The 23,485-nt window shown below is 41.6% G+C and overlaps 1 protein-coding gene across 1 annotated transcript in view; it reads left to right on the top strand.

Moving 5' to 3' along the window:
• AGPS (alkylglycerone phosphate synthase) overlaps positions 1–13,990 on the top strand; it is a 398,584-nt gene extending 384,594 nt beyond the window's left edge. The window contains exon 20 of the mRNA XM_063933392.1: positions 12,355–13,990. Coding sequence (XP_063789462.1) covers positions 12,355–12,476 — 122 coding nt within the window. The 3' untranslated portion in view covers positions 12,477–13,990. The remainder of the gene's footprint in view (positions 1–12,354) is intronic.
• The last annotated feature ends 9,495 nt before the right edge of the window (positions 13,991–23,485 follow it).

Genomic DNA, 23,485 nt, shown 5'->3' with positions numbered 1-23,485 from the left:
ACCGTTGTAATTCCTACACCCTTCACCTGATTTGGATGTAAATACCTTCAAATTAAAGCGAAAAGTCTGCAGTTAAAGCACATCTTGTTTGTTTCATTTCAAATCCATTGTGGTGGTGTATAGAGCCCAAAATATGAGAATTGAGTCGATGTCCCAATATTTATGGACCTAACTGTATATTCTTGTCTGTATTATGCAATACCGATTAATGATCAGATGGGTAGTATTTTATGCCCCAAAAAAGTAAAAGTTCACTTTAAGTAAGGTAATGGTCTAAATGTGATTGGAAGTGGTACTTTTGATTTTTAGTATGGTGAAATAGTTGTAATTGTACTTGAAAGTATGCTTGTATGACCATCGTTTTTGGTGTCATAAATTACACAGAATCACAAGCAATACACACTATAGAAAGCAACATCAAAATAAACTTCTCGGCTAAAAGACGCAAAGTATAATACACATGAGGAACTAGGGCACTGACATAAGTACTTGCAGGCTAAGGGGGCAACTCAGTTACTATTATCAGCGCCATTATAGTAGGCTGCTTCCTGTTCGCTCGGCTGTGAGCAGAACTCACATCTAAAGATCTATTCCACAAAGCTGCGGCCTATTCAGTCAGCCACTAATTATAGAGACTTTTAAATATGTTGGCACACATATAGAGGTCTATATAAAACTACAGCACCTGCTCTCTAATAGTTTATTTGTGACATTCATAAAGCAATATGAGCCTTGATCTACATTTGTAGGTAAACATCGTGAAATCCCATGCTACATTGATGATTGACTGATGCTTGCATACATCCATGAGCCAAGACATTATCAATACTCCCATGTAAAGTGAATGACGTCCACTATCTCCTAATAGTAGCGCATGTTAAAGTCGGGGATATATTACACCAGGAATCTGACATTAGGCGTTCGTAATCGTCATGTTGAATGCACACGATACAGGCAGAGGTAAAGACCAGAGTGACTTTAATAAGGGCCAAATCTTTGGTATCCGGATGATAGATAGACAGTGTCTAGTTAGACAGTCAATAGATAGACACCATATGTTAGACAGACATGAGGTCGACAGGGTTTAAAGGTCGATATGAAAAAGGCACGCAGGGTCAAAACGCAGACCTAAAAAAGGTAGACAGTTTTCTTTATTTGACATGTTTTTGGACTTTTTCATACCTTCTCTATCTATTTCGCCATATAGTTGGGTATACACCTTGTGGCGAGAGCAGCAAGCCACCGAGCCCGAAGCGTGGCGAGCAAAGCGAGACCCGCGAGGGGATGCCTTTCTACAATTGCGGGTCACAGATGACCATACTATCCACACAAACACCAAAAAAGCCCCCAATAAATGGCATCTAGCTTTTTCATGTCGACCATTTTCATGTCGACCTTTTGACCCTGCTACATGCTGCAAGCCAGTTAGAGTGTACATGTTATTGGTATCGGGTCAGCAAGTCTACATTCAGATTGTGGACGAGTTCTGAATACTGACAGAATGTTGTTATGGTTGTTAGATTGACAACCAGTATCTCGGCAAAAACTTTTGTAGACTTGGTTAAAATGCCGACACATTCAGACTGTCAACATTTCTTCATTTTTAGACTAAAATAAGCAAAAACCATACGACGATATTCTGAACGTGTCGACATGTTGACCTTATCGACTTAAGTGTACGACGGTATTGGTTGTAGTCCTTTGGCTCAACAGTGTGACCATCTTTAATACTAGGCAGTATTTTATGTCTAGTCTCTTTTTAAGAATACCTCCCATGAAATAGATATTTGTGAATAGCTTGCTCTGCTATACTACTGTATCTACAGTCAACGGGAGATTGAAACATTGATAGTATGCAAAACTCATAATTATGTACATATATATATATATATATATATCTATCTGTGTGTGTTTTTATATGTGTGTGTGAGTGTGTGTGTGTGTGTATACATACATACATGCACAGGGATCGTTAAGTATAAGAGACCACAAAATACATTTGAGAACTCTCATTTGGCTTTCCATTTTGTTCCTTCCACTATATCTACAAGGACTGAGGACCGATCTTTTTAAAATGATTGTTTAAAGAAATGTTTAAGGAAATGTAAAGTATTTCTCTTCTAAAATTCCATTGAGGTTGTGTTTTAATATATGTTCTGCAAATTACAAATCAAGATAGACAAGTGTTTTTCTTCAGTGGTTTATTACAGTTAGATCTTGTAATAGAACTTGGGATATTAATATGGGGGGGATCCAAACTTGTGCAAATTATTCTTTAAAAAAAAAAAGCGGCACAGCCCTTCACGATATAAAGTTTTTGGTGGGTGATTAAACTTAATTCTTCTTGTTGATTTGCAATGTATTTGTCACAGTGTACTGGCCTGTCTGCGACGTACTTGTATATATTATATTTGTCCATTTCTGATAAATTCTTCTGTTCTCTGCATTCCCTCAGGGAAGCCACCATCCGAGGCAAATACTTGTACTTATATCCCACACAGTATATTTCTACAGGATCCATGGAAATTTCTACTGCCCACCCCTTCTCTCTTTTTCTCCATTTCCACTCCGCTAATCAAATGCACATTAGATTTATTCTAGTAAAAGTGTAAACCATAGAAAATTTGACAAGATAGATGTGTAAATTATCACTCTGACAGAACTAATGATGCACTCCGAGCACCTTCTGTTTTCCAGCACTTGGAGAGCAACTTCATTAAATATGCAATGGCCGTTCGGTGGCTGCTCGCAAGTCGCTGGCTTCCCTTGTGGAATTGCTGTTTTTCCTGAGGTGGATGAGCAGGCAGGCACGCTGGCTGCCGGACACCCCGCTGCGCCTCTGATGTACTCCATCTTGTTTCTGCAGTTGTTTGAAGTATTTTCAGGACAATTGGAGCTATAACCACAGGACATATCCCCCGCAGCCCTATTACAGGCAGCAGTTACAGAAAGGCAGCCAGATTTTGTTTTTGCCTTTTATCTACTTATAAATCAATGGGCTACTGTGGCCTCCGAGAAACATAAATTAAATAAAGTCCAATTTCAAGGAAATATTAAATTCAAATTATTAAATGTTTGGGTATTTTGACCAGTTTATTTGGGGTACAAATATGTGTACTGAGGGGGAAAAAAAAATCACAGAGGTACATAAATAATTGAGGCTGTCATATATGCGAAATTCCAAAACACTGACACTTTTTTTAGCTCGACTGAGACAGTGACACGTCTGCTTTCTAATGGCTCAGGGTGCACAAACTTTAATGCACAAAATTATTAAAAAAGATTGTATACAGTTTTATGCAGGCTATGTGGCAGATGTACAGAACTAAGCCCTGGAGAGTGATAAAAGTGGAAAGAGCTATACTACCAACTAATCAGCTCCTAACTGTCATTTTTCAAACACAGTGGTAACATGGCAGCTAGAAGCTGATTGACTGCTACTTTATCTCTCTCCACTTTATCACTCTCCCAAGCCTTAGTACATATGCCCCTATGTACTTACGTTTAGTAGGGGGGCTACCGGGGGGGCTAGCCGAGCTTTGTCAGCTGGGTACCGGCACCTGCACAATGGATCTGGCAGGTGTCGGGACTGGCGCATCCGCAGACACCACGGTGCAATTGCACATGCGCTAATCCCATGGCTTCTGCATTAGCTGCAGCCAATAGAATCAGTATTGGGTTGCGCCAAAGGCAGGGGAGTGGCTTCCTACAGGAAGCCGGCTCTCTGCTTATCGCAGCCCGGTCTGGCAGTCTTGATGGGAGGAAATGCCTCCCAATGGGACTGCTTTGCGTGTCTGTGACTGGCAGGTAAGACTTTTAATAGGAAGTCACTGCCAGTCACAGTGAAGCCAGTGCAGTCACACACTGCATCTGGCTCACTGACACTGGGGAAGGAGGGCTGCAGTCCTGCAGCCCATAGGTAAAATGTGCCACTGCGTATATGAAACAGAAATGTATTGTGTTTAGACTTGGGTCACACCTCCATGATATCGCATTATGGTATGCAAATATTCCAAAATACCTCTGGACCCAAGCATTTTGGATGTGGGAGACTCAACCTGTAAGTATACCGGTACACACTTATTAATTACTCTTACAACTTATTACAACTTATTTTTTATTTGCTTGTTTCTTAACATTATTTACTATTGCATTTTATTTTGTTATGCAGCTTGTACAGTAGACTTATGCCAGGATGCTGCACTTATATAGCGTCCCGTTAGCGAAAGAGCGGTCTAAGTATAAGCAACAGGGTGTTTCTGTGGGGCAAGTGTGTTTTTTTTTTCTTTGTCTCACCCCCTTACTGTACAATGATGAGTTCCAGATAATAAGTACAAACTTTATTTTAACATTAAAATTGATCTTTGGGGGGAGAGGGGGGGGGCATGGTGTAAGAGCCTGACTCCTTAGCGCCTGGCCTCATCTATCTGTTTTTACATATCCTGTGCCTCTAGCTCTAGTCCTGGCTGCGGTGGCTACTTAACTAATCCCTTCTCCACCTATTGGGAGTCTCTTGGACCATTCTGAGATCGGCGGCGGCTGGCTTGTGGGAGTTTGTATGCTCTCCTGTGCAGCGGGTGGGCGCCATCTTGCATTTTGGCCACCACAGTTCCTGACTTCAGTGCTGGGCTCTCTGTGTTCCTTGAGGTGGTTGGGCTCTCTATTGCTGGCTCCTGTGGGCTCTCTGGGTTGCTGGCTCTTCATGGAAGTCCGATCTGGCTGCCATCTATGGTCTGCGGTTCAGTGACTGGGAGGCCCCCGATGTGAAAAAGTATCCTGTGGCATACTTTGTGGTACAGCTCGGGGTGTATTCTGTGTTTGTCATATCTGGCGTTGCATATTAACCTGACTTCAAGTTTGGTTTTACAATTCCTCCTGGCTCTGACTTTTTCTGATATAATGGATCATATCCTGCAGGCTTTTGTTGTGTCCAAAAAGAGACTTGCTGATCAGCTGGAGAGTTTACATGCTGAACTGCTTTTCTCTTTTTGTGATCTGCCATTACCATTGGCCAGCCCTCCAGAACCCAATTTAGATAAATGTGATGTCCCTGATTTAGAACATTATTTCAGAAAATGGCACATTCACTTCCATTTGTCATTCGTCTTTGAGGCTTTGACGACATCTCCCCTACTTATTTGTTTAATGCAGTCCTGTTAAAGATTGTCTCCTTCCCTTGGAGTTCGGTTGGATGCCATCTCCGAATATTCTTGCTATCCTATCCAGATGGTCCGGGTCCAGCTCACTTCATTTTACACTTGCCAGTGAGGGTCCCAACTGCAAGATTCCATGTTCTTAATTGTTGGGCAGTTTTCAGGGACTCTCTGCTGCATAGTTTTTTAATTTTACCATTTTTGTTGTCATCTGCCATGCCGGGACTGGGGAAAATATGTTACACGTAGTTGTTTCATGGGCTGGTTCACGGGGTAGCTTTTCCAAAAGTTTTAATTTTAGTATAGTAGGGAGGGGTATTTCGGTGATGGTGTTTGTCTGGTCCATAATCTGGGGTGTTGGGTCGACACATCCTTTTTTTAATTTTATTTATATATTATATATATATATATCTCCTATGACAGTAAAATGCTTAGGCTTAGTGTGGAGGGTGATTGGACTTGGTTACATTCTGAGTTTAAAATTTGTCATAATACTGCCCATTGCATCTGTTTTGGTGGTGGGGGGCCTAAGTGACACCTTTGGGTTCTCACACCACTTTTCCTGTTTGTTATGATGATAATTAATTTTGTTATACTGGCTTGTTATGTATATTTCTTACATTATGTGCTGTCCTTCCATCTCACTCATATGTGGTCTCTTTAGGTGTAACTGTTAAAACGCTAAATAAAACGGAATAAAAAAAAATTGGTCTTAAGAGACTTCTGCATAAAATCTAGATCTTTCATCGGTATCCGTTTGGATGGTCGACCATGTTATGGTCGATATTCAATAGGTCGATCACTGTTGGTCGACATTGACATGGACACATGGTCGACACGTGAAAATGGTCGACACGTAACTGGTCGACACATGTAACAATCGACATGGTTTTTTTTCACATTTTTTTTTCTTTTGGGGGAACTTTTCCATACTTTTCGATCTACGTGGACTACGATTGGGAACGGTAATCACCTTGCCCGAAGCATGGCGAGGGGACGCGGTGCACTAATTGGGGTTCCCCGTCACTTTACGCCAAAAACGACACCAAAAAAAGTAAAAAAAACTCATGTCGACCTTTTCATGGGTCGACCATTTGTCCATGTCGACCAGTAGTGGTCGACCTAATGACTGTCGACTAGAACATGGTCGACCATTCATACTGAACCCCTTTCATCAGCCTGTTCTGAAGCCTTATGCTGGGTACACACTAAGCGATCCATCGTACGATATATAGTGCGGTTCGTATAGTGGCCCTCATCCCGAGTTGTTCGCTCGCTAGCTGCTTTTAGCAGCAGTGCAAACGCTAGGCCGCCGCCCTTGCGTTCGGCCAGCCATGCCTACGTTTCCCCAGCTACTCCTGCGTTTTTATCCGCCACGCCTACGTTTTTTCATTCACTCCCCGAAAACGGTCAGTTACCACCCAGTAACACCCACTTCCTGTCAATCACACTGCGGCCAGCAGTGCGACTGAAAAGCGTTGCTAGACCTTGTGTGAAACTGCATCGGCTATTGGGAAAGTACGTCGCGCGTGCGCTCTGCGCCCCATACGCATGCGCAGAAGTGTTGATTTTTTGCCTGATCGCTGCGTTGCGAATAACGGCAGCTAGCGATCAACTCGGAATGACCCCCTGTGTGTACGCCTGATCGCGTGTGTCCGGCAGTCGTTCATCACACCGTCCCATCTGCTGTGCTGCACAGAAGATGGTATGATGCCCTGAACAACGCCATGCTACTAAATGCAGTATGAAATGGTACAGTACATCGTTCCATTGCCCACTGCAGTGTGTACGGACAGCGCAATGTATTGTGTCGTCACTGGGTACACACATAGTTTAGTGTGTACCCAGAAGCAGACGTAGGTGCCATCTGTGCAGAGTGGTTTATTATATATTTAAGATTTGTAGAAAAACTTCCACGCTTCTGACCTAATGTCAGTAACCTGCTGACCTTCGCTGTGTTGTAGACTACACAGGACTTTCAAAGCAAATATGTCAGTACCCACAGCAGAAACATACTGGTTAATAATTTATTGGTGTCTGTAAAGATGGTTTAGATAGTTCAAGAGGGTTCAGTCCCTTCAGCTTTCCTTAGATAACGCTACTGACTCCCAGCAACCTGTTGCAGTCTGCTGAGCAGTTTTTATGTACAGCTCAGTAAAGTGGCTATTTGTTTCATGTCTGCTCTAGTCTACAAAACAGACCAAACCATTATAATTCTAATACTACCCTTCAATATACTGAAATGCCTGAGGAATCCCTTTTATATTCCTTGCAAAATTCAAATTTTTCTTTCTGCAGGTTAATAGTCAGATTATTTATATATTAAACATAATTACACCTAGAACCAAATTTTTTATTTGTTTTTTGGTTACTCATCAAATTAAATGTTTAAGAAAATATCCATCATTAAACTGCGCTGCAGATTCCATGATGGTAGATGGGAGGGGCGAGGGGATTACAATGGATTCTCTTCTGTCCTAAACAAACATGTCTTGGAAAGTGGTTGTTGCGGTTGTTAATCTGACAGTTTGATAGCTCAACAATTGAGAACAAAGTCTCTTAAAAGGTTTTCCATCACTTTCCCTGACATGTTGGATTATGTCTGCAGCTGACAGGATAGGTTAGTTTGTGTTTCGGTATGACCTGATTCATACAGTGTAAAAGGACATTGGGCTGTTTCAGACGTCACATGCACAATCCAACTTCCAGAAATATTATCCCCAAGTAGGGATATAACACAAATTCTATTAGCGTGTCACTTGTCGCAACACAAAAAATGATATGTCGTGGTTTCATTAAATAAAGGTGCTTTATAGCATTAATGGCCCATGCAATATTTCAGCACCCCTAACATCAAGAGGAAAAAAATATTTAGTTATTTCATTTTGGTTTTGGTCATACATACATATATTGGTCCGAGATAGCGGGCATTGAACTGACTGTATTTTTGTATCGGTAAATCAGAAGGAAATAAACCCGTGCAATTAAACACAATGCAATTAATCAAAGCTTGGAGAGAATGTGGTGAGAGATAAAGTACGAATCAATCACCGTCTGTCATTTTACAGGCTGTGCTAGAAAAATGCCCAAAGCTAATTGGTTGGCACTTTACTTTCTCTCTCCAAGCTTTGTAACAAAAATAGCAGCGATAAAACGTGAATATGCATTATGTTCTGAAAATAACTTAAGTGTGCTACAGCACGTGTGGGCAGCACGGACGGCGTAATGGTTAGCATTACCGCTTCACAGCACTGAGGTCATGTCTTCAATTCCCACCATGGCACTAACTGTGTGGAGTTTGTATATTCTCCCCGTGCTTGCGTGGGTTTCCTCCGGGTACTCTGTTTCCTCCCACAATCCGAAAATATACTGGTAGGTTAATTGTCTCCTATCAAATATTAACCCTAGCGTGAATGTGTGTGCATGTGGCAGGGAATATAGATTGTAAGCTCTACTGGGGCAGGGACTGATGTGAATGGGCACATATTCACTGTAAAGCACTGCGGAATATGTGTGCGCTATTTAAATAACTGGTAATAAACTGGTAATAACTTAGAAGAATACTGACAAATAATACTAATAATGATGATGATGATGATGTTGGGTGGATCATATAGCCTCACCAAGCAATGTTTCTCTTTGTAATCTGGCTGGACCATTATGTAATATGTACCATTTAGGTGTATGTATCAAACTCCTATAGACTGTTGATTTTTTACAAGCAGGGACCTCTTTGTCGGTTAATACTGAGTAGGGAGGCCAATATCGGGATCCCGGGATATGGGCCCAAAAATGCCGGGATTTGAATCCCGGGATTGGAGCTTCCAATCCCGGGATTCAAGGGATTACAGTGCGCATGTGCGGAAGGGAGGGTGGATGTAAGTAATAACACTTACTATTAGGCGGGCGGCCGCGGCAGCCAAGGACAAGCTGAACGGGCGGCACTTCAAATGTAGCGCCGGCCGCCAGCCAATCAGAGCTGGCGAACCGGCAGCCAATCAGGGAAGCTGCCGCAGTAGCGGAAGCCAATCAGGAGCCACTGCTGCGGCCGCTTCCCTGATTGGCTGCCGGTCCGCCAGCTCTGGTTGGCTGGCGGCCGGCGCTTCATTTGAAATGCCGCCGCGTTCAGTGTGTCCATGGCTGCCGCGGCCGCCCGCCTAATAGTAAGTGTTATTACTTACACCCACCCTCCCTCCCGCGCCGCTACCTACACCCTCACGCACCGCTACCTACAACCACCCTCCCGCATTGCTACCTACCCCCTCCCTCCCTCCCACACCGCTACCTACACCCTCCCTCTTGCACCGCTTTCTGCACCCTCCCTCCCGTACCGCTACCTACACCCTCCCTCCAGCGCTGCTCCCTACAACTTTCACTGGTCCCTACTGCAATCCCGGGAATCCCGGGACTGACCGTTTTTCAATCCCGAATCCCGGGATTGGCCTCCCTATTACGGAGTTCTGTTGAATTGCTATGTTTATAAGGTGCTGCATAGTACGCTGGCAGTGTAAAATTCAATGTTAAGCACATTTATCAAACATTTCCATCTCAAAGTTGTTGCAGATCCTCTCGATAATATGAAGTTTCCCTTGATTTTGTTTATGAAGATCCAACAGTGTTTGTCTATGGTAGAACCAAGTGGGATAAAGGACCTGTGATGCCAGGGGGAGGAGCTAGGCCGGCGGGATAGTACTTTCACAATCCACACCACCTACTCCCTTTAGTACCTCGGTGGCAAGTCTGAAGCGTTTGTGAGCTAAGCGAGCCCGCAAGGGTACATTTCGGGGGCCATGTTCTGGGCTTGCTCCTCCCCCTGGTGATGTCAGAGGTCCTTTAACCAACTTGGTTTTAACCTTAACCGTTTGTCTTTTGAGGGGCTGTTCACATTTAAATAAAACCAAGAGGACATAGGGCCTGGTTTGTGTTTGTAAGTAAAAAAGTAAGCAACTGGGCAAAACCATATTGTACTGCAGGTGCGGCAGATGTAACGTGCAGAGAGATTTAGATTTGGGTGTGGTGTGTAAAAATAAAGCTGTCCAGTATTTGTGGGCTACATGCAAAAGCAGCTAGTATTTACCCTGCATAGAAAAAATATGTATCAGGTCCAAGGTACCAGTTCAGTGGTGTTCGAGCTTGTTTTGATCATTAAATAACAGGGGCAATTATACCATTGGTACAAATGTACCATTTATCCCTAGGTCCCGGGAAAACTGATGTTCTGTTTAGGTGACCTAACTCTTAAACACCAATTTTAATTAAATACTCAATATTTGTATAGTTTAAAAAACATTCTCACCCACATAGATACACTGTAAATATATAAGAGATTGTTAATATTATTTTGTATTTTAATTATATTTAAATTTGCTGATAGCAGCAGTAGTGCAATCAAGATGGTTACACTAAGCAATTAATTTAACTTAATTTTATTGAGTGAACTCCATCCATCCCCTTTTCCCCTGGTGCATGGGGTTTCTTTGCAGAGTTGAAAGTTAAATCCTCAGTGTAACTACAGAGCTCACTTTAACCTAATAAGAAGCAATTGTGGAGGGTTCACTTTAACACAATAAGAAGTGATGATAGAGGGTTGCTTACATTAATTATGACGTCTATAACTTGATGCCATAAATTAATTTCCATGTGAAACAAAGTCGCAGATTCTTTCCATTTTCTGAATCTCATTAAGTGTGATACCATATATTTAATTCCTTCTGCAGCGTATGAGCAGCCTGTTGCAAATTACTAGAGGTGTCAGACGTAACTTTCTTTAAAGAAAAAAATTCTTAAGAGTATTGCGAATATTAATCATGTGTTTACAAGCCATTCATTGGCGCTATTAAACGTAACTTTGCAACAAAAAAAAACACTTGACAAACCGAACATTGAAAAAAGCTTTCCATGCTAGACCTGGTTTGTATGAAACTTTCTACAAGCCTAGAAAATAATGAGCAGCTGTAGTGTTTCTTTATTGATATTTTTTCTAGTACCATGTTTAATTCTTGTAGATTAATGATGTTTAAAGTAATTTTAGTTACAGCTTTGTATCCTTCTGTCGACAGCCTTTTTCTACAGTTCTACTCACTGTGGTTTAAATAGTCTCCCACTGCATGTAGCACAGTGTGTGTATGTATGTACAGTATGTGTGTGTGTGTGTATATATATATATATATATATATATATATATATAAATGCGGGTATCAGTGGCACTCAGTATAAAGGAGACAGATGAGAGACACAGGCTATTGCCAACGTTTCGCTGCTTTTATTACAGCGTCATCAGGGTAAAAAAAAAATTATCAGGTTACCCTGTTAACATTTTTTACCCTGATGATGCTGTAATAAAAGCAGCGAAACGTTGGCAATAGCGTGTGTCTCTCAGCTGTCTCCTTTATACTGAGTGCCGCCGATACCCACATTTATGTTTGGACTCCTGGCCAGGGAGTACCCACGGAAGGCATCGAGAAAACTGGTTTGCTACATGGTGTGCTGCCTCAATGCATCTCTCTCTCTCATATATATATATATATATATATATATATATATATATATATAAAATATATATTTTTTATGTCCGTGTTCAGTGGTTCCGTGCCCTTTTCAAGACTCTTCGGATGTGCAGAAGATTTTGACTCTTTATTTTCTTTTCTGTGTGTATATATGTGTGTGTGTGTGTGTGTGTGTGTGTGTGTGTGTGTATATATATATATATATATATATATATATATATATATATAGAGAGAGAGAGAGAGAGAATATATGGGTGGTTTTCCTATCTATATTTTTTTTTTTATTAAACAGATCATTAGATTAAGATTTAGTTCTTAGGAAATAAATGCATTTACCATTTTATTACAGTATTTGCTAAGCAACCCCTAATCCCAGCCTAAACCTCATCTACATCTTGCAGTGTGCAGAGAGAGCCAGCATTGCTGAATGCAGTCTTCCTTTGGGAATACACCAAACTTAATGAGCTTGATAGTCTGGTGGGCTGAATAAATCAAATAAAGGAAAACATTTCTCATTTCTGAATAAAAGCATTTATCACTCCGTGTTTATTCATTCATGGCCACAAGATTGATTGGCTGCTTGTATCATGAATGTATACCAAAGCATTTTATTTTTATTTATTTCATTATTTTTTTTCTTCCTTTTTTTTTATATTTTTCTTACTCTGTTTTTTTTCCCCCCTCCTCTCTTCTAGTGGGGAAGTTACGGAAGCAGTGGCTAAAGGACAGCATTTCAGACGTCGGTATTGGAATGCTCCGGTCCGTCAAGAATTACGTGGATCCAAGCAATATCTTCGGCAACCGAAACCTTTTATAAACAGTGCTATCTGTAATTCTGTCACTGCGTCAACATGTTTTAATACTGTACAGTTATCCCATTACACAAGCACAGTCAGAGCGGGTTGAGGGTAGGGAGAATTATGCCACGAGATGAGAGGAGAATGAATTCATTTTGTTAATCAAAATGTCCTTTTGTTTCGGTATAATGTTTAGGGTACTCTTGCTAAGGATTGGACTTGGCAATCAGTGTTCTGTGGGACAGCTGTGCTTTTGCTTGCAGCTCTTGACCCCTTCCCCAGACATATGTTACATTGAACGGTCCCTGGGTTGTCAGGGCAAGAAAAATTCACTTTGTCTCAGCCAGCCTCTAAACCCTAATGCATAGCTCGCTGCTGCTTATAGCAAATGGCAATTTCTTAAGCCAGTCAAGCAAGACATTGATTTATCAGAATATCTTGTGCAGTCCGAGGCCAGTTGTGTGAGTATAACTATTTTACTTGGTAAACAAATAAGAAGCTATATAATGGCTAGAGTGATACTAAAAACTCACCCGTGAACCCATCATAAGATAAGTGTTTGCTAAAAACTAATTTTCAGGATAATAAATACCAGTATCCTAAGCAGATATCGGTTAAAGTTGTTTTATACTTATTAAGCTAACCCGTAAATAGACTGCAGCGTCATAGCAACTACCGTTTATAGGCTGATATACTTTATATATCTTATCTTTGACTTTATATCGCAACTTATTTCAAAACGGTTTTGATTTTAGCTTACAGGCTTAAGACAAAAAAACGAGAAGTTCCATGACGGAACAACTCGGAGACAGGTGGAATGAGACAGGCTGGCTATTTTCGGAATAAAACACATACCCTCTCTTAACAACGCACTGGCTGGCAAATGGGCATGCCGTCTGCACTACCTACTTAGTAATACAGGCTTTTCATAACAATCTGTGGATAGGGTGCCCAAAGCGGCTGGTCCTCATTTCTTCGTCGGAGGGTGGCAGCTGCTGTGTGCAGAATCATTGCTACCCAGAGAACAAAGTCGGATGCTTGGAACGGTCTGCGGAAACAGCTGCTCATCCTGCCTCTTACTAGCTCATCTCCTGGGAAGAAAACCACATTAACGTGATCAAGCTTTAAGCAAGAGCTCCCTGTGTGTTCGAGATTCTGAGGAACCGTTCCTGTTCTATTAAATATTTAAGCAGCTTTGCTATTTTCAGATGGCAAAATTGAAACATATGTCTCCCCCCATAACCACCACACACACACACGCACATATCAGTGGTAACATCAAGTTTGACGGTTGAGAACGTTTTGCAAGGCATGTTCATTCTTGATTTACTCTGTGTTGTACGGCTCAATTGGAGTTCTATTTGTAATTATGGGATACTCTTTAACCCCTTCACTGCTGCAGCACACTTCAGGAGGAGTGAACTGGTTAAAATCCTAATTTGGCCATTCTACTTTTTTGTACAGAGATGCTAACACCTTCATACTATATGTTCAGTACAGAATTTATGACATAAAATTAATGCTTTCACCCAAACGGCCTTCCTGTCTTGTTTTCTTTTATTATTAGCAGTTTATGCCAGGGCGAAGGTTTTATAGCAACCACTTTATTTTATTTAATTTTTATTGTGTTGGGCCTTTGTGTAAATAATATGGATTCAAGGTCAACAATAAGCATTTGTTATTGTCCTATTTTGTTAGTAAATTAATGAGGGCAGTGCACACAGTGATGTCATTTTCTAGAGTCATATTTCATTGCTTCATTACATTTATAAAGTGTAGATTTATTTGTTGTTTTTTTAAAGCCAAGTAAATGTTCAGACAAGAGGACGTACGGTACATTGGTAACTAAACAGAACACTTAATAAACGTTGACCGTATGTCTGTGAGTTCAGACATGCTTGATGATGTACTTGGCTTTTGAGAAGTATTACCGGGGGAGAACAGCTCTCCATACTGTGGCCTGGTCAGCAATTAAAAGCAAATGATCCACCCTTATTTTTTTTTTCTCTATATCCCCACTGCCTGTTATATATCCCTGGTCAGAATGATGGTTTTGTTAATTGGATTTGCCTATCAGTTCCACAGTGATTACATGGACTTCAACATAGAAAGTGCCTTGTAGTTTCCGTGTGTGTATATATAATATAAATAACAGCGATATAGATATACAGAGTCAGTTTTGGCCCCCCTGGGGGGGTACAGGGTAAATACCCAGTGCACCCCACCCCTTTCTCTAATGTCAGGTTCTAGACTGTGATCTCAAATTATACATTATTACTCTATTAGAGGGTCAGTTACATGGTCTCTAAGGGCTGGCCCACACCCCCTATGTTTATTGGCCACACCCCTAAAGCATTGGTCACTCCCCTGGTGGGCCCTTCTTGCTTCAGTCCAACACTGTAGCTAACTATATCTTCAACTGTAGGTAATTAATTTGGTGACAGTCAAAATGGTATTGTCAGCTGTGTAATATCGAGCATAAGGTATGGATATAAAAACAGCGCTCACATATCATTTCTTATACTAAGACCAATATTAAAAAGCGGATAGGCTGGATACAATCGATAAATGTAATAAATAATAAAATAAAAAAAGTCAACAATACGTATAGCAAATAAATAAAAAGTCCCAGACCTCAATTCATCTAAAACTGTTCAGGAAGAGGATCTTATGGGCCCTACACACTTAAAGATATAAGTGAACGATAATGAACGAGAATTTGTTCATATCGTTAAGTGTGTAGGCACCAACGATGAACGTTCATCGTTGGTGTCAGGTCGCTTGTGCACGCAAGCCAATATGGACAATCTCGTCCATATTAGCATGCACTGCTATGGATCCGGGTGACGGGGAGTGAAGTTCCTTCACTCCCCCACCGCTGGGTAGCCCGTCTGCCGTATCGGGCGGCGGGTCGCCAAGTGTGTAGGGCCCATTAAACTATGATTCATCAATATGCACTCACACCATGAGGATGCTGGAACCTCCGTTCATTAGTAAGAGGGTTCTCAAACCTCAAGTGCATAATTTGAATACCCCAATATTGGCAGATATGGTACTCATCTGGTGCCCTGTCCTTATATAATATGAACCAGGGTGACTTCAGATAAAGACAAATTTCAGCCTTTATAGTACATCAACAACACACTGTCTGGTATTTTAAATCCCTCTTGGAACTGTGGTCCTAAATTATCTGAGTTAATGCTAAAAGTCATAATTAACTGCTTATATTCCATTTTAGGAGTGCATTACAAGTAGACCCCTAAACAAATATCTCTACAATAATGTTTTTGTTTACTTTTTCGTTGTGTGTCGATTGTTGACACTATCCATTAAAATCTTTAGCTGGGTACACACTGGAGATTCGGGCGTTCGTTCCAACATTGGGACGAATACCCTTGAACCCAGATGAGTATACACAATGTTTAATGAAGGACAGAACGATCATGTTCCGTCCTCCATTAGCATAAACAAGGTCACTTTATGTGCAGCACATCAAACCTAGCGTCCGTCGCAAACAACCATGGTAGGACGCAATAACCGTACACACTGATCGATGTAGGTGATTTGTCATTACAAAGAAGCAAATCGGCCCAACTGCACCGAGTGTGTACCTAGCTTTAATATATAAAAACAAATGTCCTGACTGACTCATTAATGCCCAGCCCAAATCCCTGGAGCTAGAAACATGACATTTGGGGAGTATATTCCTTTCATGATGTAAGCACCCGCTAAGCAGGTATTTTTAGAAATTCGGCCCCTAAGGGGGTGAAAAGGGGTAAAATGTGTGTTCATGGATTCGGCAATATCCCATAGGCCCGATAAGATATCGACTTGTTTTTTTTTCTTAAAAAAGTTTACCACATAAATACCTAAACATTTAATTCAGGATTTTGGCCTAATAAACTCCAAAATCTGGAAATGTGGATTCGGAGGTGCCGTTCTGACCCCCAAGAACAACAAGGCTACCGTCATCACTTCAGCCGTTCGAAGAGCAGAAATGGAGTACAGGTCTGTGGACTCTGCAGTGCAAATGGATGACTGTCCACTACCCACCTGGCCTCCCAGTCCACAAGCTTCTCCTCAAAGTGGGGTTTCTAATGATGTTGCTGTGGAACCTCAACACACGCAAACTGCAGTGGCACCAGGCTGAGAGTGAAGGCCCTCCACAGGAATATCATCGTGGCCAGTGTTCACAGACTGTGCCTGGGGGGAGTCGGTGTTCTTAGATGTTTTGTTTGCATGCATAGGTTACTCTGCTGCCCTGTGATATTATTTATTAAAGGGGAGCTATGGTCCAGAAAAGCCAACATTTTTTATATAAACCAAAAGCTTTTCTGGAATCTCTCCCAACCCTTGAACTGTTGTACTAGTATTATTTAGATAATATTTACTTTTAAATTGTAATTACATATATTACTTGTATTTTCTAATGCACCACAGATATTAACTATGTTGATGTGTGTACACCCACTTCATAGGTACAGTAGTTATGAGTTCATTGTAGCACACTGTTTAGCCATGCCAGCATGGTTGGTATAATGATCGCATTACTGCCTCACATTACTGAGGCCTGGAGTTTGATTCCCACCATGGCGCTAACTGTGTGGAGTTTATATATTCTCCCCGTACTTGCGTAAATTTCCTCTGGGAACTCCGGCTTCCTCCCACATTTCAAAAATATACTGGTAGGGTAGTTGGCTCCCGACAACAACAAAAAAAATACTAACCTGTGTGTGTAGGGAATCTAGATTAAGGGAGCAGTGGGGGGGGGGGGGAGGGGGGGGGGGGTTGAAATGCACACCTTGATTTTAAACCTAATCAGAGGTGCTACCATCCTGAGGTTTCTAGTACCATACAGGAAAAATAAAAAATACTGATGCAAACTCTAAGCACTAAGAATAATGATAAGTCAAAATAATTTTGAGAACAATTGGTGTGGAGTATACTGGGGGTAATTCCAAGTTGATCGCAGCAGGACATTTTTTAGCAGTTGGGCAAAACCATGTGCACTGCAGGGGGGCAGATATAACATTTGCAGAGAGAGTTAGATTTGGGTGGGTTATTTTGTTTCTGTGTAGGGTAAATACTGGCTGCTTTACTTTTACACTGCAATTTAGATTGCAGATTTAGCTCACCACACCCAAATCTATCGCTCTCTGCAAATGTTATATCTGGCCCCCCTGCAGTGCACATGGTTTTGCCCAACTGCTAAAAAATTTCCTGCTGCGATCAGCTTGGAATTACCCCCACTGTAAGTAAAGTTCTTAGCACAAATTTGCTAAAGAATGTGGGTCCATCCACCACGTCTAGGTGACTTCATCATATGGGTCCAGGTCTTACCTTTAAATATTTTGACTAGCAGTTTTCTTGGTGCTTAGAGTGTTTACCTGCATATTTCTATTTCCTGTAGGGAATATAAAGGGTGATTCAAAAGTCACAGTACACCCTTTTGTTTCAAAAACTGTGCAGGAAATGGGAAAACGAATACTCCAGTAAGGTATGAGTGAGGTGGGCTATCTTTTATGGTATGTATCGAACATGGGTGCCATTTTTAAATCAGTTATCTGTAATCTAAGTCAGTTTTTTTCAAATGGAAAGGGGGTCGTGTAAAATGTCAGACAAACAAAAAAATTTGCTGAAAAGTTTATTGCTGCAAGCAGATTTGAAATAGCAGTTATGGTTCAAAAGTTAAAACACTTCTTTTTGTTGGAATTATAGGCTGAACTGTTTTCCATAAAGGACAGTCATTTAATGTTTGGGTGTTGTGCTGTTTTGTGGGCTCTTCATGGAGGATGCCAAAACCATTGTTGAGGTTATCTCGTCAGTAGCACTTTTTGAACGTCCACAGTCCCAGTTTCTCGGAATTTGGAAATTAGGCACCTGACAGTGTTGTGTGAAATTAGAGATCTTTCTGGGTGCCGGTTGTTAAAATCTGCAGCTATGACATGGAAACTTCATTCTCCAGACATCAAAATGATCTCAATTCTCTCCTCTTTTGTCAAAGTTACCTGCAGCCAAAAAAAGTGTTGTAACTTTTGAACCTGCTATTTAAAATCTGTATGCAGCAATAAACTTTTCAGCAAATTCTGATGTTGTTTGACATATTACATGACTCCATTTGAAAAATATGACTTAGATTCAAGATGGACGATTTCAAGATGGCGCCCATGTTCGGTACATACCCTAAAAGATAGCCCACCTAACCTATACCTTAGTGGAGTATTCAGTTTTCCCATTTCCTGAACCGTTTTTGAAACAAAAGTACTGCGACTTTTGAATCACCCTGTAGAATGTAAACTCCATTTTGGCAGTGCCTGATGTGAAGGGCCAAATATTCTCTGTAAAGCACTGCAGAATGTGTGCACTATATAAATAACTGGTAAAAAATAAAAGTTATATCGGTGAGATAAAACTGATGATTATGGTACATTTGTCCTTTCCATTATTCTTATTATTTATTACAAAAATAACTAAAAAGTTACATGTTTGGACAGTTTAGATCAAACCCAGTAACTATATTACTGTACTTAGCTTTACATCATAAAGGACAGTTTTTATTTCGGAATTACATTTCCCTGGAGTTTGAACTTTTTCCACACAATTTACTTAACAATAGTTCATGACTATAATTAAGTGCAGTTTAATGTTACAGGGCAAATGCAGGATGTGCAAGTGATTTGTCTTCAGAAAATAAGTATTTGCACAGATCTAATTATCTATGTTGATTTTCATGTAACCTTTAAGTTTTGAATATGTATCCTTTATAACTGACCTTTCTGAAACAATGTTCGTCTGAAGGATCTAAATTCATCCTTAACTTACGATGGTTTAAAAGTGTGTATTTTATTATTAACATTATAACCTTTTTATTTTAATTCTGTTAAGTATGTGAAATATCACGTATATCAACATGTGGCCCTCAAGCTGCTGTGGAACTACACATGCCAACATAGCCCTGCACACACAAAAATTCAGCCCTAATAGTAACCCTGACAGGGCATGCTGGTATGTGTAGTTCCACAGCAGCTGAAGGCCGCTTGTTAAATACCCCTCATATACTGTATCTAATTATTGCGTGGATACAATCTGTACTAGAGAGTATCTAACATGTACCTTTTCCTGCACAATTTCAATATGTAGGGGGCCAGGTTTATATAGTCTTCTGTCTACGCCTGGCCCCCACAGTTCAGTAGCACAGAATTCTACTTTCGATACTCCCCTGAAACTTGATGACATTTGTTTGTTTGTTTATTATGATGATATTTTATTTTATTTTTCTTACTTTTTATAGCGATAACACAATATAACACAGCAGGGACGGACTGGGGCTAAAATTCAGCCCTGACATTCTTTCCATGTGTGCGCCTTCTAGAAAAGGGGGCGTGGTCATGGGTCATGCCACGAGTCACGTAGTGTGTCCTTGAGGCACGCCCTGTGTAGTCATGCCAGCCGAGCACAGCATCAGGTGGCGGAGCTGCTTGACCAGGATATCCTTCAGACCACTAGCCCTGCCCACCGAGCCATTTGTCCTTCTGGAATTTGCCAGATGACCAGTCTGTCCGTGTAACACAGCATAATTTCATCAAGTGTACAACAGGTAATAATAACAACAAATCATTCACTGAGTCTTGCTTGATAGATCTGTCAATATTTTAGTGAAAATGAAATGATCATCTGAGTCCTAACAAAACAGTAAATAAGCTGATGACATGTTTATGACACAGATCTAAAAATAAGGTGGTCTTTCCTTAAATAATTAAAAAATATTTTTTTTTTGAAGCGTAACAATCATCAAAACCAAGAAACAAATGATATGTGAAAAGAAACATAATGGATCACAGCAATACAAATAGCGTGAAAATAAAACAAAAGTACAGATTACCCTCAATCCTTCTCTGCAAAGATAGCAGCAGCGTCCCTATAGAATTCTCCCAAACATCTAAAAGGAAGCCTTCCCCCAGTTCATCCAAAAATGTGATGACGCCTCTCTTTATAGAAGGATTACGCAGGTGGGCCTAGGTGGAACCAGGTCTGAAGGATGTGGTGGGGAGGGGGGGGGGAGGGGGAGGGGGGGGGGAAGTATAGTCACAGAGCGAAGGGACAGATATTTTTAACTACCTTTAGTGACCTGTTGGGCCCAAGGTGGGTACAATATATCTGGCTAGAAGGTACAGTTGTTCATCTTGGCGATAACATTTGTTCTGCAAATTTAAAATGTTTGGACAGAGTTGAGAAAAAGCCATACACCAGCTGAACTTGAAATTGTAATGCAAATTGAATTTGCCCAGCATTTGGGTCATGCACCAGGCAGCATTTTACCAAAATGTGAGAGAAAAAAAGTAGGAAAGATCCATGAGGCTTTTTTAAAGGGGAACTCGTTTATAAGGCAAAACAATGCCTTGTAAATGATTGCCCCTTTAAAAAAACATCCAAGATCGACCAGCAACCCACACCTCCGGCCAACTCGGAAAACATTACATCCGGCCCAATATGTTTATCCAGCTTACATTCTTTTGTATAGGTGAAGATGTGAAAACAGTGAAGTTGCCCATAGCAACCGATCAGCTACGAAGTAGCAATTATTAAGTACATTCTATAAAATTACAGGTAGAAGCTGGTCCACTTTTCCCCTCTTTTCACTGCTTGGTACATCAACCCCATAGTTCTTTAACCACCAAAGACAGCACTCAAAAAAACAGACAGAGGGAATGTGGTCATAATTCCGACACATCCCGGAGGTAATTTCCAGGGTTGGGGGCTGGGGTTAGACTGAGGGGGTTGGGAGGTTACGCTTAGGCTGCGGGTAGGGGGAGGTTTAGGTTAGGCAGCGTGGGTGGGAGGTTATGGATAAGATGGGGGGGTTACGGTTAGGTTTCAGGAGGGGTGGGTTAGGGCTAGGTAGAGAATACTTCCCCGGATATAGCAGTATTCTGTCCGTTGGAATCCCGCTGTCTGTCTCCTGACTGTCTACCAGGATTTTGTGCCCATCTGTTTTATTGCTAGAAAGTAGTAGTATGGTCGGCTGCTACCATCACGCTGAGATTATCTTTACCTGGCAAGATCTCTAAACCTGAAAAATTTAAGGAGGTATATACACTGTATGCGCCACATTAAAATCATTTAAACAAATTCTTTGTTTCCATGAGGTTTTTCTTTTTTTATTGCTACAAAGGTATTACTACACCAGGGTGCGGTGGGACTTTTGTGGGGTTTTTTCTTGAGGTTTTTGTTAGTAACTTCCACTATTGCAGGACATTACGTCTGTCCGCGCAGACTAGCGCTGTATAAGATGGCCATTGGTAACATGCCTCCGGGCCACAAGTCACTTTGAGGTGTAAACCTCAGCAGTTCTGAATGTTTAAAGAAGAACAGCGGAGCAATGTCCTGTAATCACTGCCTCTTACATCTGTTACAAGTGGCAGAAAGGTCACTGCAGACCCCTTTGTATGTGACAGCACATTTGTCCATAGACCTACATAGAAGGGTGTTTTGGCTCTCATTGCGCTGATGACCTTTAATTAGTACCACACTTGCATGATTACTTTGCTTCTTTTTTTTTAGTTCAGGAATATGTGTTTGAAAAAAGAGATATAAGGTATAAGCTATTATATGGGCGGGAGGCATATGCTCCCTGGGCAAGTAGTTACAACAACTTTGTTTCTCTTACGTCCTAGAGGATACTGGGGTCCATTTAGTACCATGGGGTATAGACTGGTCCACTAGGAGCCTTGGACACTTTAAGAATTTAATAGTGTGCGCTGGCTCCTCCCTCTATGCCCCTCCTACCAGACTCAGTTTAGAAAATGTGCCCGGAGGAGTCAGTCACGCTTAGGGAAGCTCCTGAAGAGTTTTCTGCATTTATTTTCTATTTGTTATTTCAGGCAGGTCTGGTTGGCACCAGTCTGCCTGCTTCGTGGGACTAAGGGGTGGGCCTAACCTCCTATAGGGTTAATGGTCCCATTCCCCACTGACAGGACATTGAGCTCCTGAGGGATCCATTTGCAAGCCCCACCACGGCGAGTATACATTCCCGCAGCACGCCGCCACCCCTAACAGAGCCAGAAGAAAGAGGAGTGGTGAGTGTTATACCGGCGTCCCGGTTAGCCGATCATCGGCTATTATGGCGGCATGAGGGTACGGAGTGCAGCACTGAGGAGCAGGCTGCGTCTCCAGGCTCAGATCAGCGCAGGCTGCACCGCTATGAGGGGTGAGCTGAGTCATCCTATACAGTACCCACACTGGCAAATACGCTTACAGGGGCTATGTCCCACCGTTTAGGCACCTAAAACACCTCGGCCAGTTTAAAATAAAACCGGGAAGACCGCGCGCCATTAAGGGGGCAGGGCTTCACTATGAGCGACTCACCAGTGCCATTTTTCCTCTGCAGTTCTACACAGACAGACTGGCAAGGAAGCGCAGCTACTCCAGAAGGACTCCAGCTTACTTCAGCAGTACCAGGGGGTCATAGTAAGGGGGGAGAGCATTATTAGAGTACTAAGTCCCTATCAGGGTACTTAGTCTGCGACCCAGCTAAGCTTGGCATTAGCACTAAGGGCGCGGTGTGGCTGGCTCCTATATACTCTGTGTTTCCTGGAAGGGCTCTGTGTGGGTTAACTGTTTTAACCTTTCCTGTGTGTGTATATGCTTCACATTTACAATGTCAGGCAAGGAGTGTGTTTCATGCACGGCAGAGTGTCTTTTTTTCCTCAGAGGGATCACTACAGTGTACTCAGGATAGTATACATTCTCAGGCTAGTGGGTTCGAACCAGCATGGTTGGATTCCCTTAAAAGGATGATCTCAAATATTTTGAATACATTATCCCATAATGAAAGAGAGACGCAATACTTAAGGTAGTCTGTGGATGACCGGATGAAGAGAGATTCAGTTCCCATACCGGCGTCTCAGAACCCTACCATTTGTCCGCAAAACCGTACACTGGCCCAGATCCTGCAGGCTGACACTGATGATGACATATCAGATGCGGAGGAGGGTGAGGTGGACTCAGGAGGGGAGATGCTGCTTTGTCA

The sequence above is a fragment of the Pseudophryne corroboree genome, chromosome 7 (assembly GCF_028390025.1).
Source record: "Pseudophryne corroboree isolate aPseCor3 chromosome 7, aPseCor3.hap2, whole genome shotgun sequence".
Lineage (NCBI taxonomy): Eukaryota > Metazoa > Chordata > Amphibia > Anura > Myobatrachidae > Pseudophryne > Pseudophryne corroboree.
The sequence above is the reverse complement of the archived record's forward strand: the minus strand, read 5'-3'. Positions and strand labels throughout refer to the sequence as shown.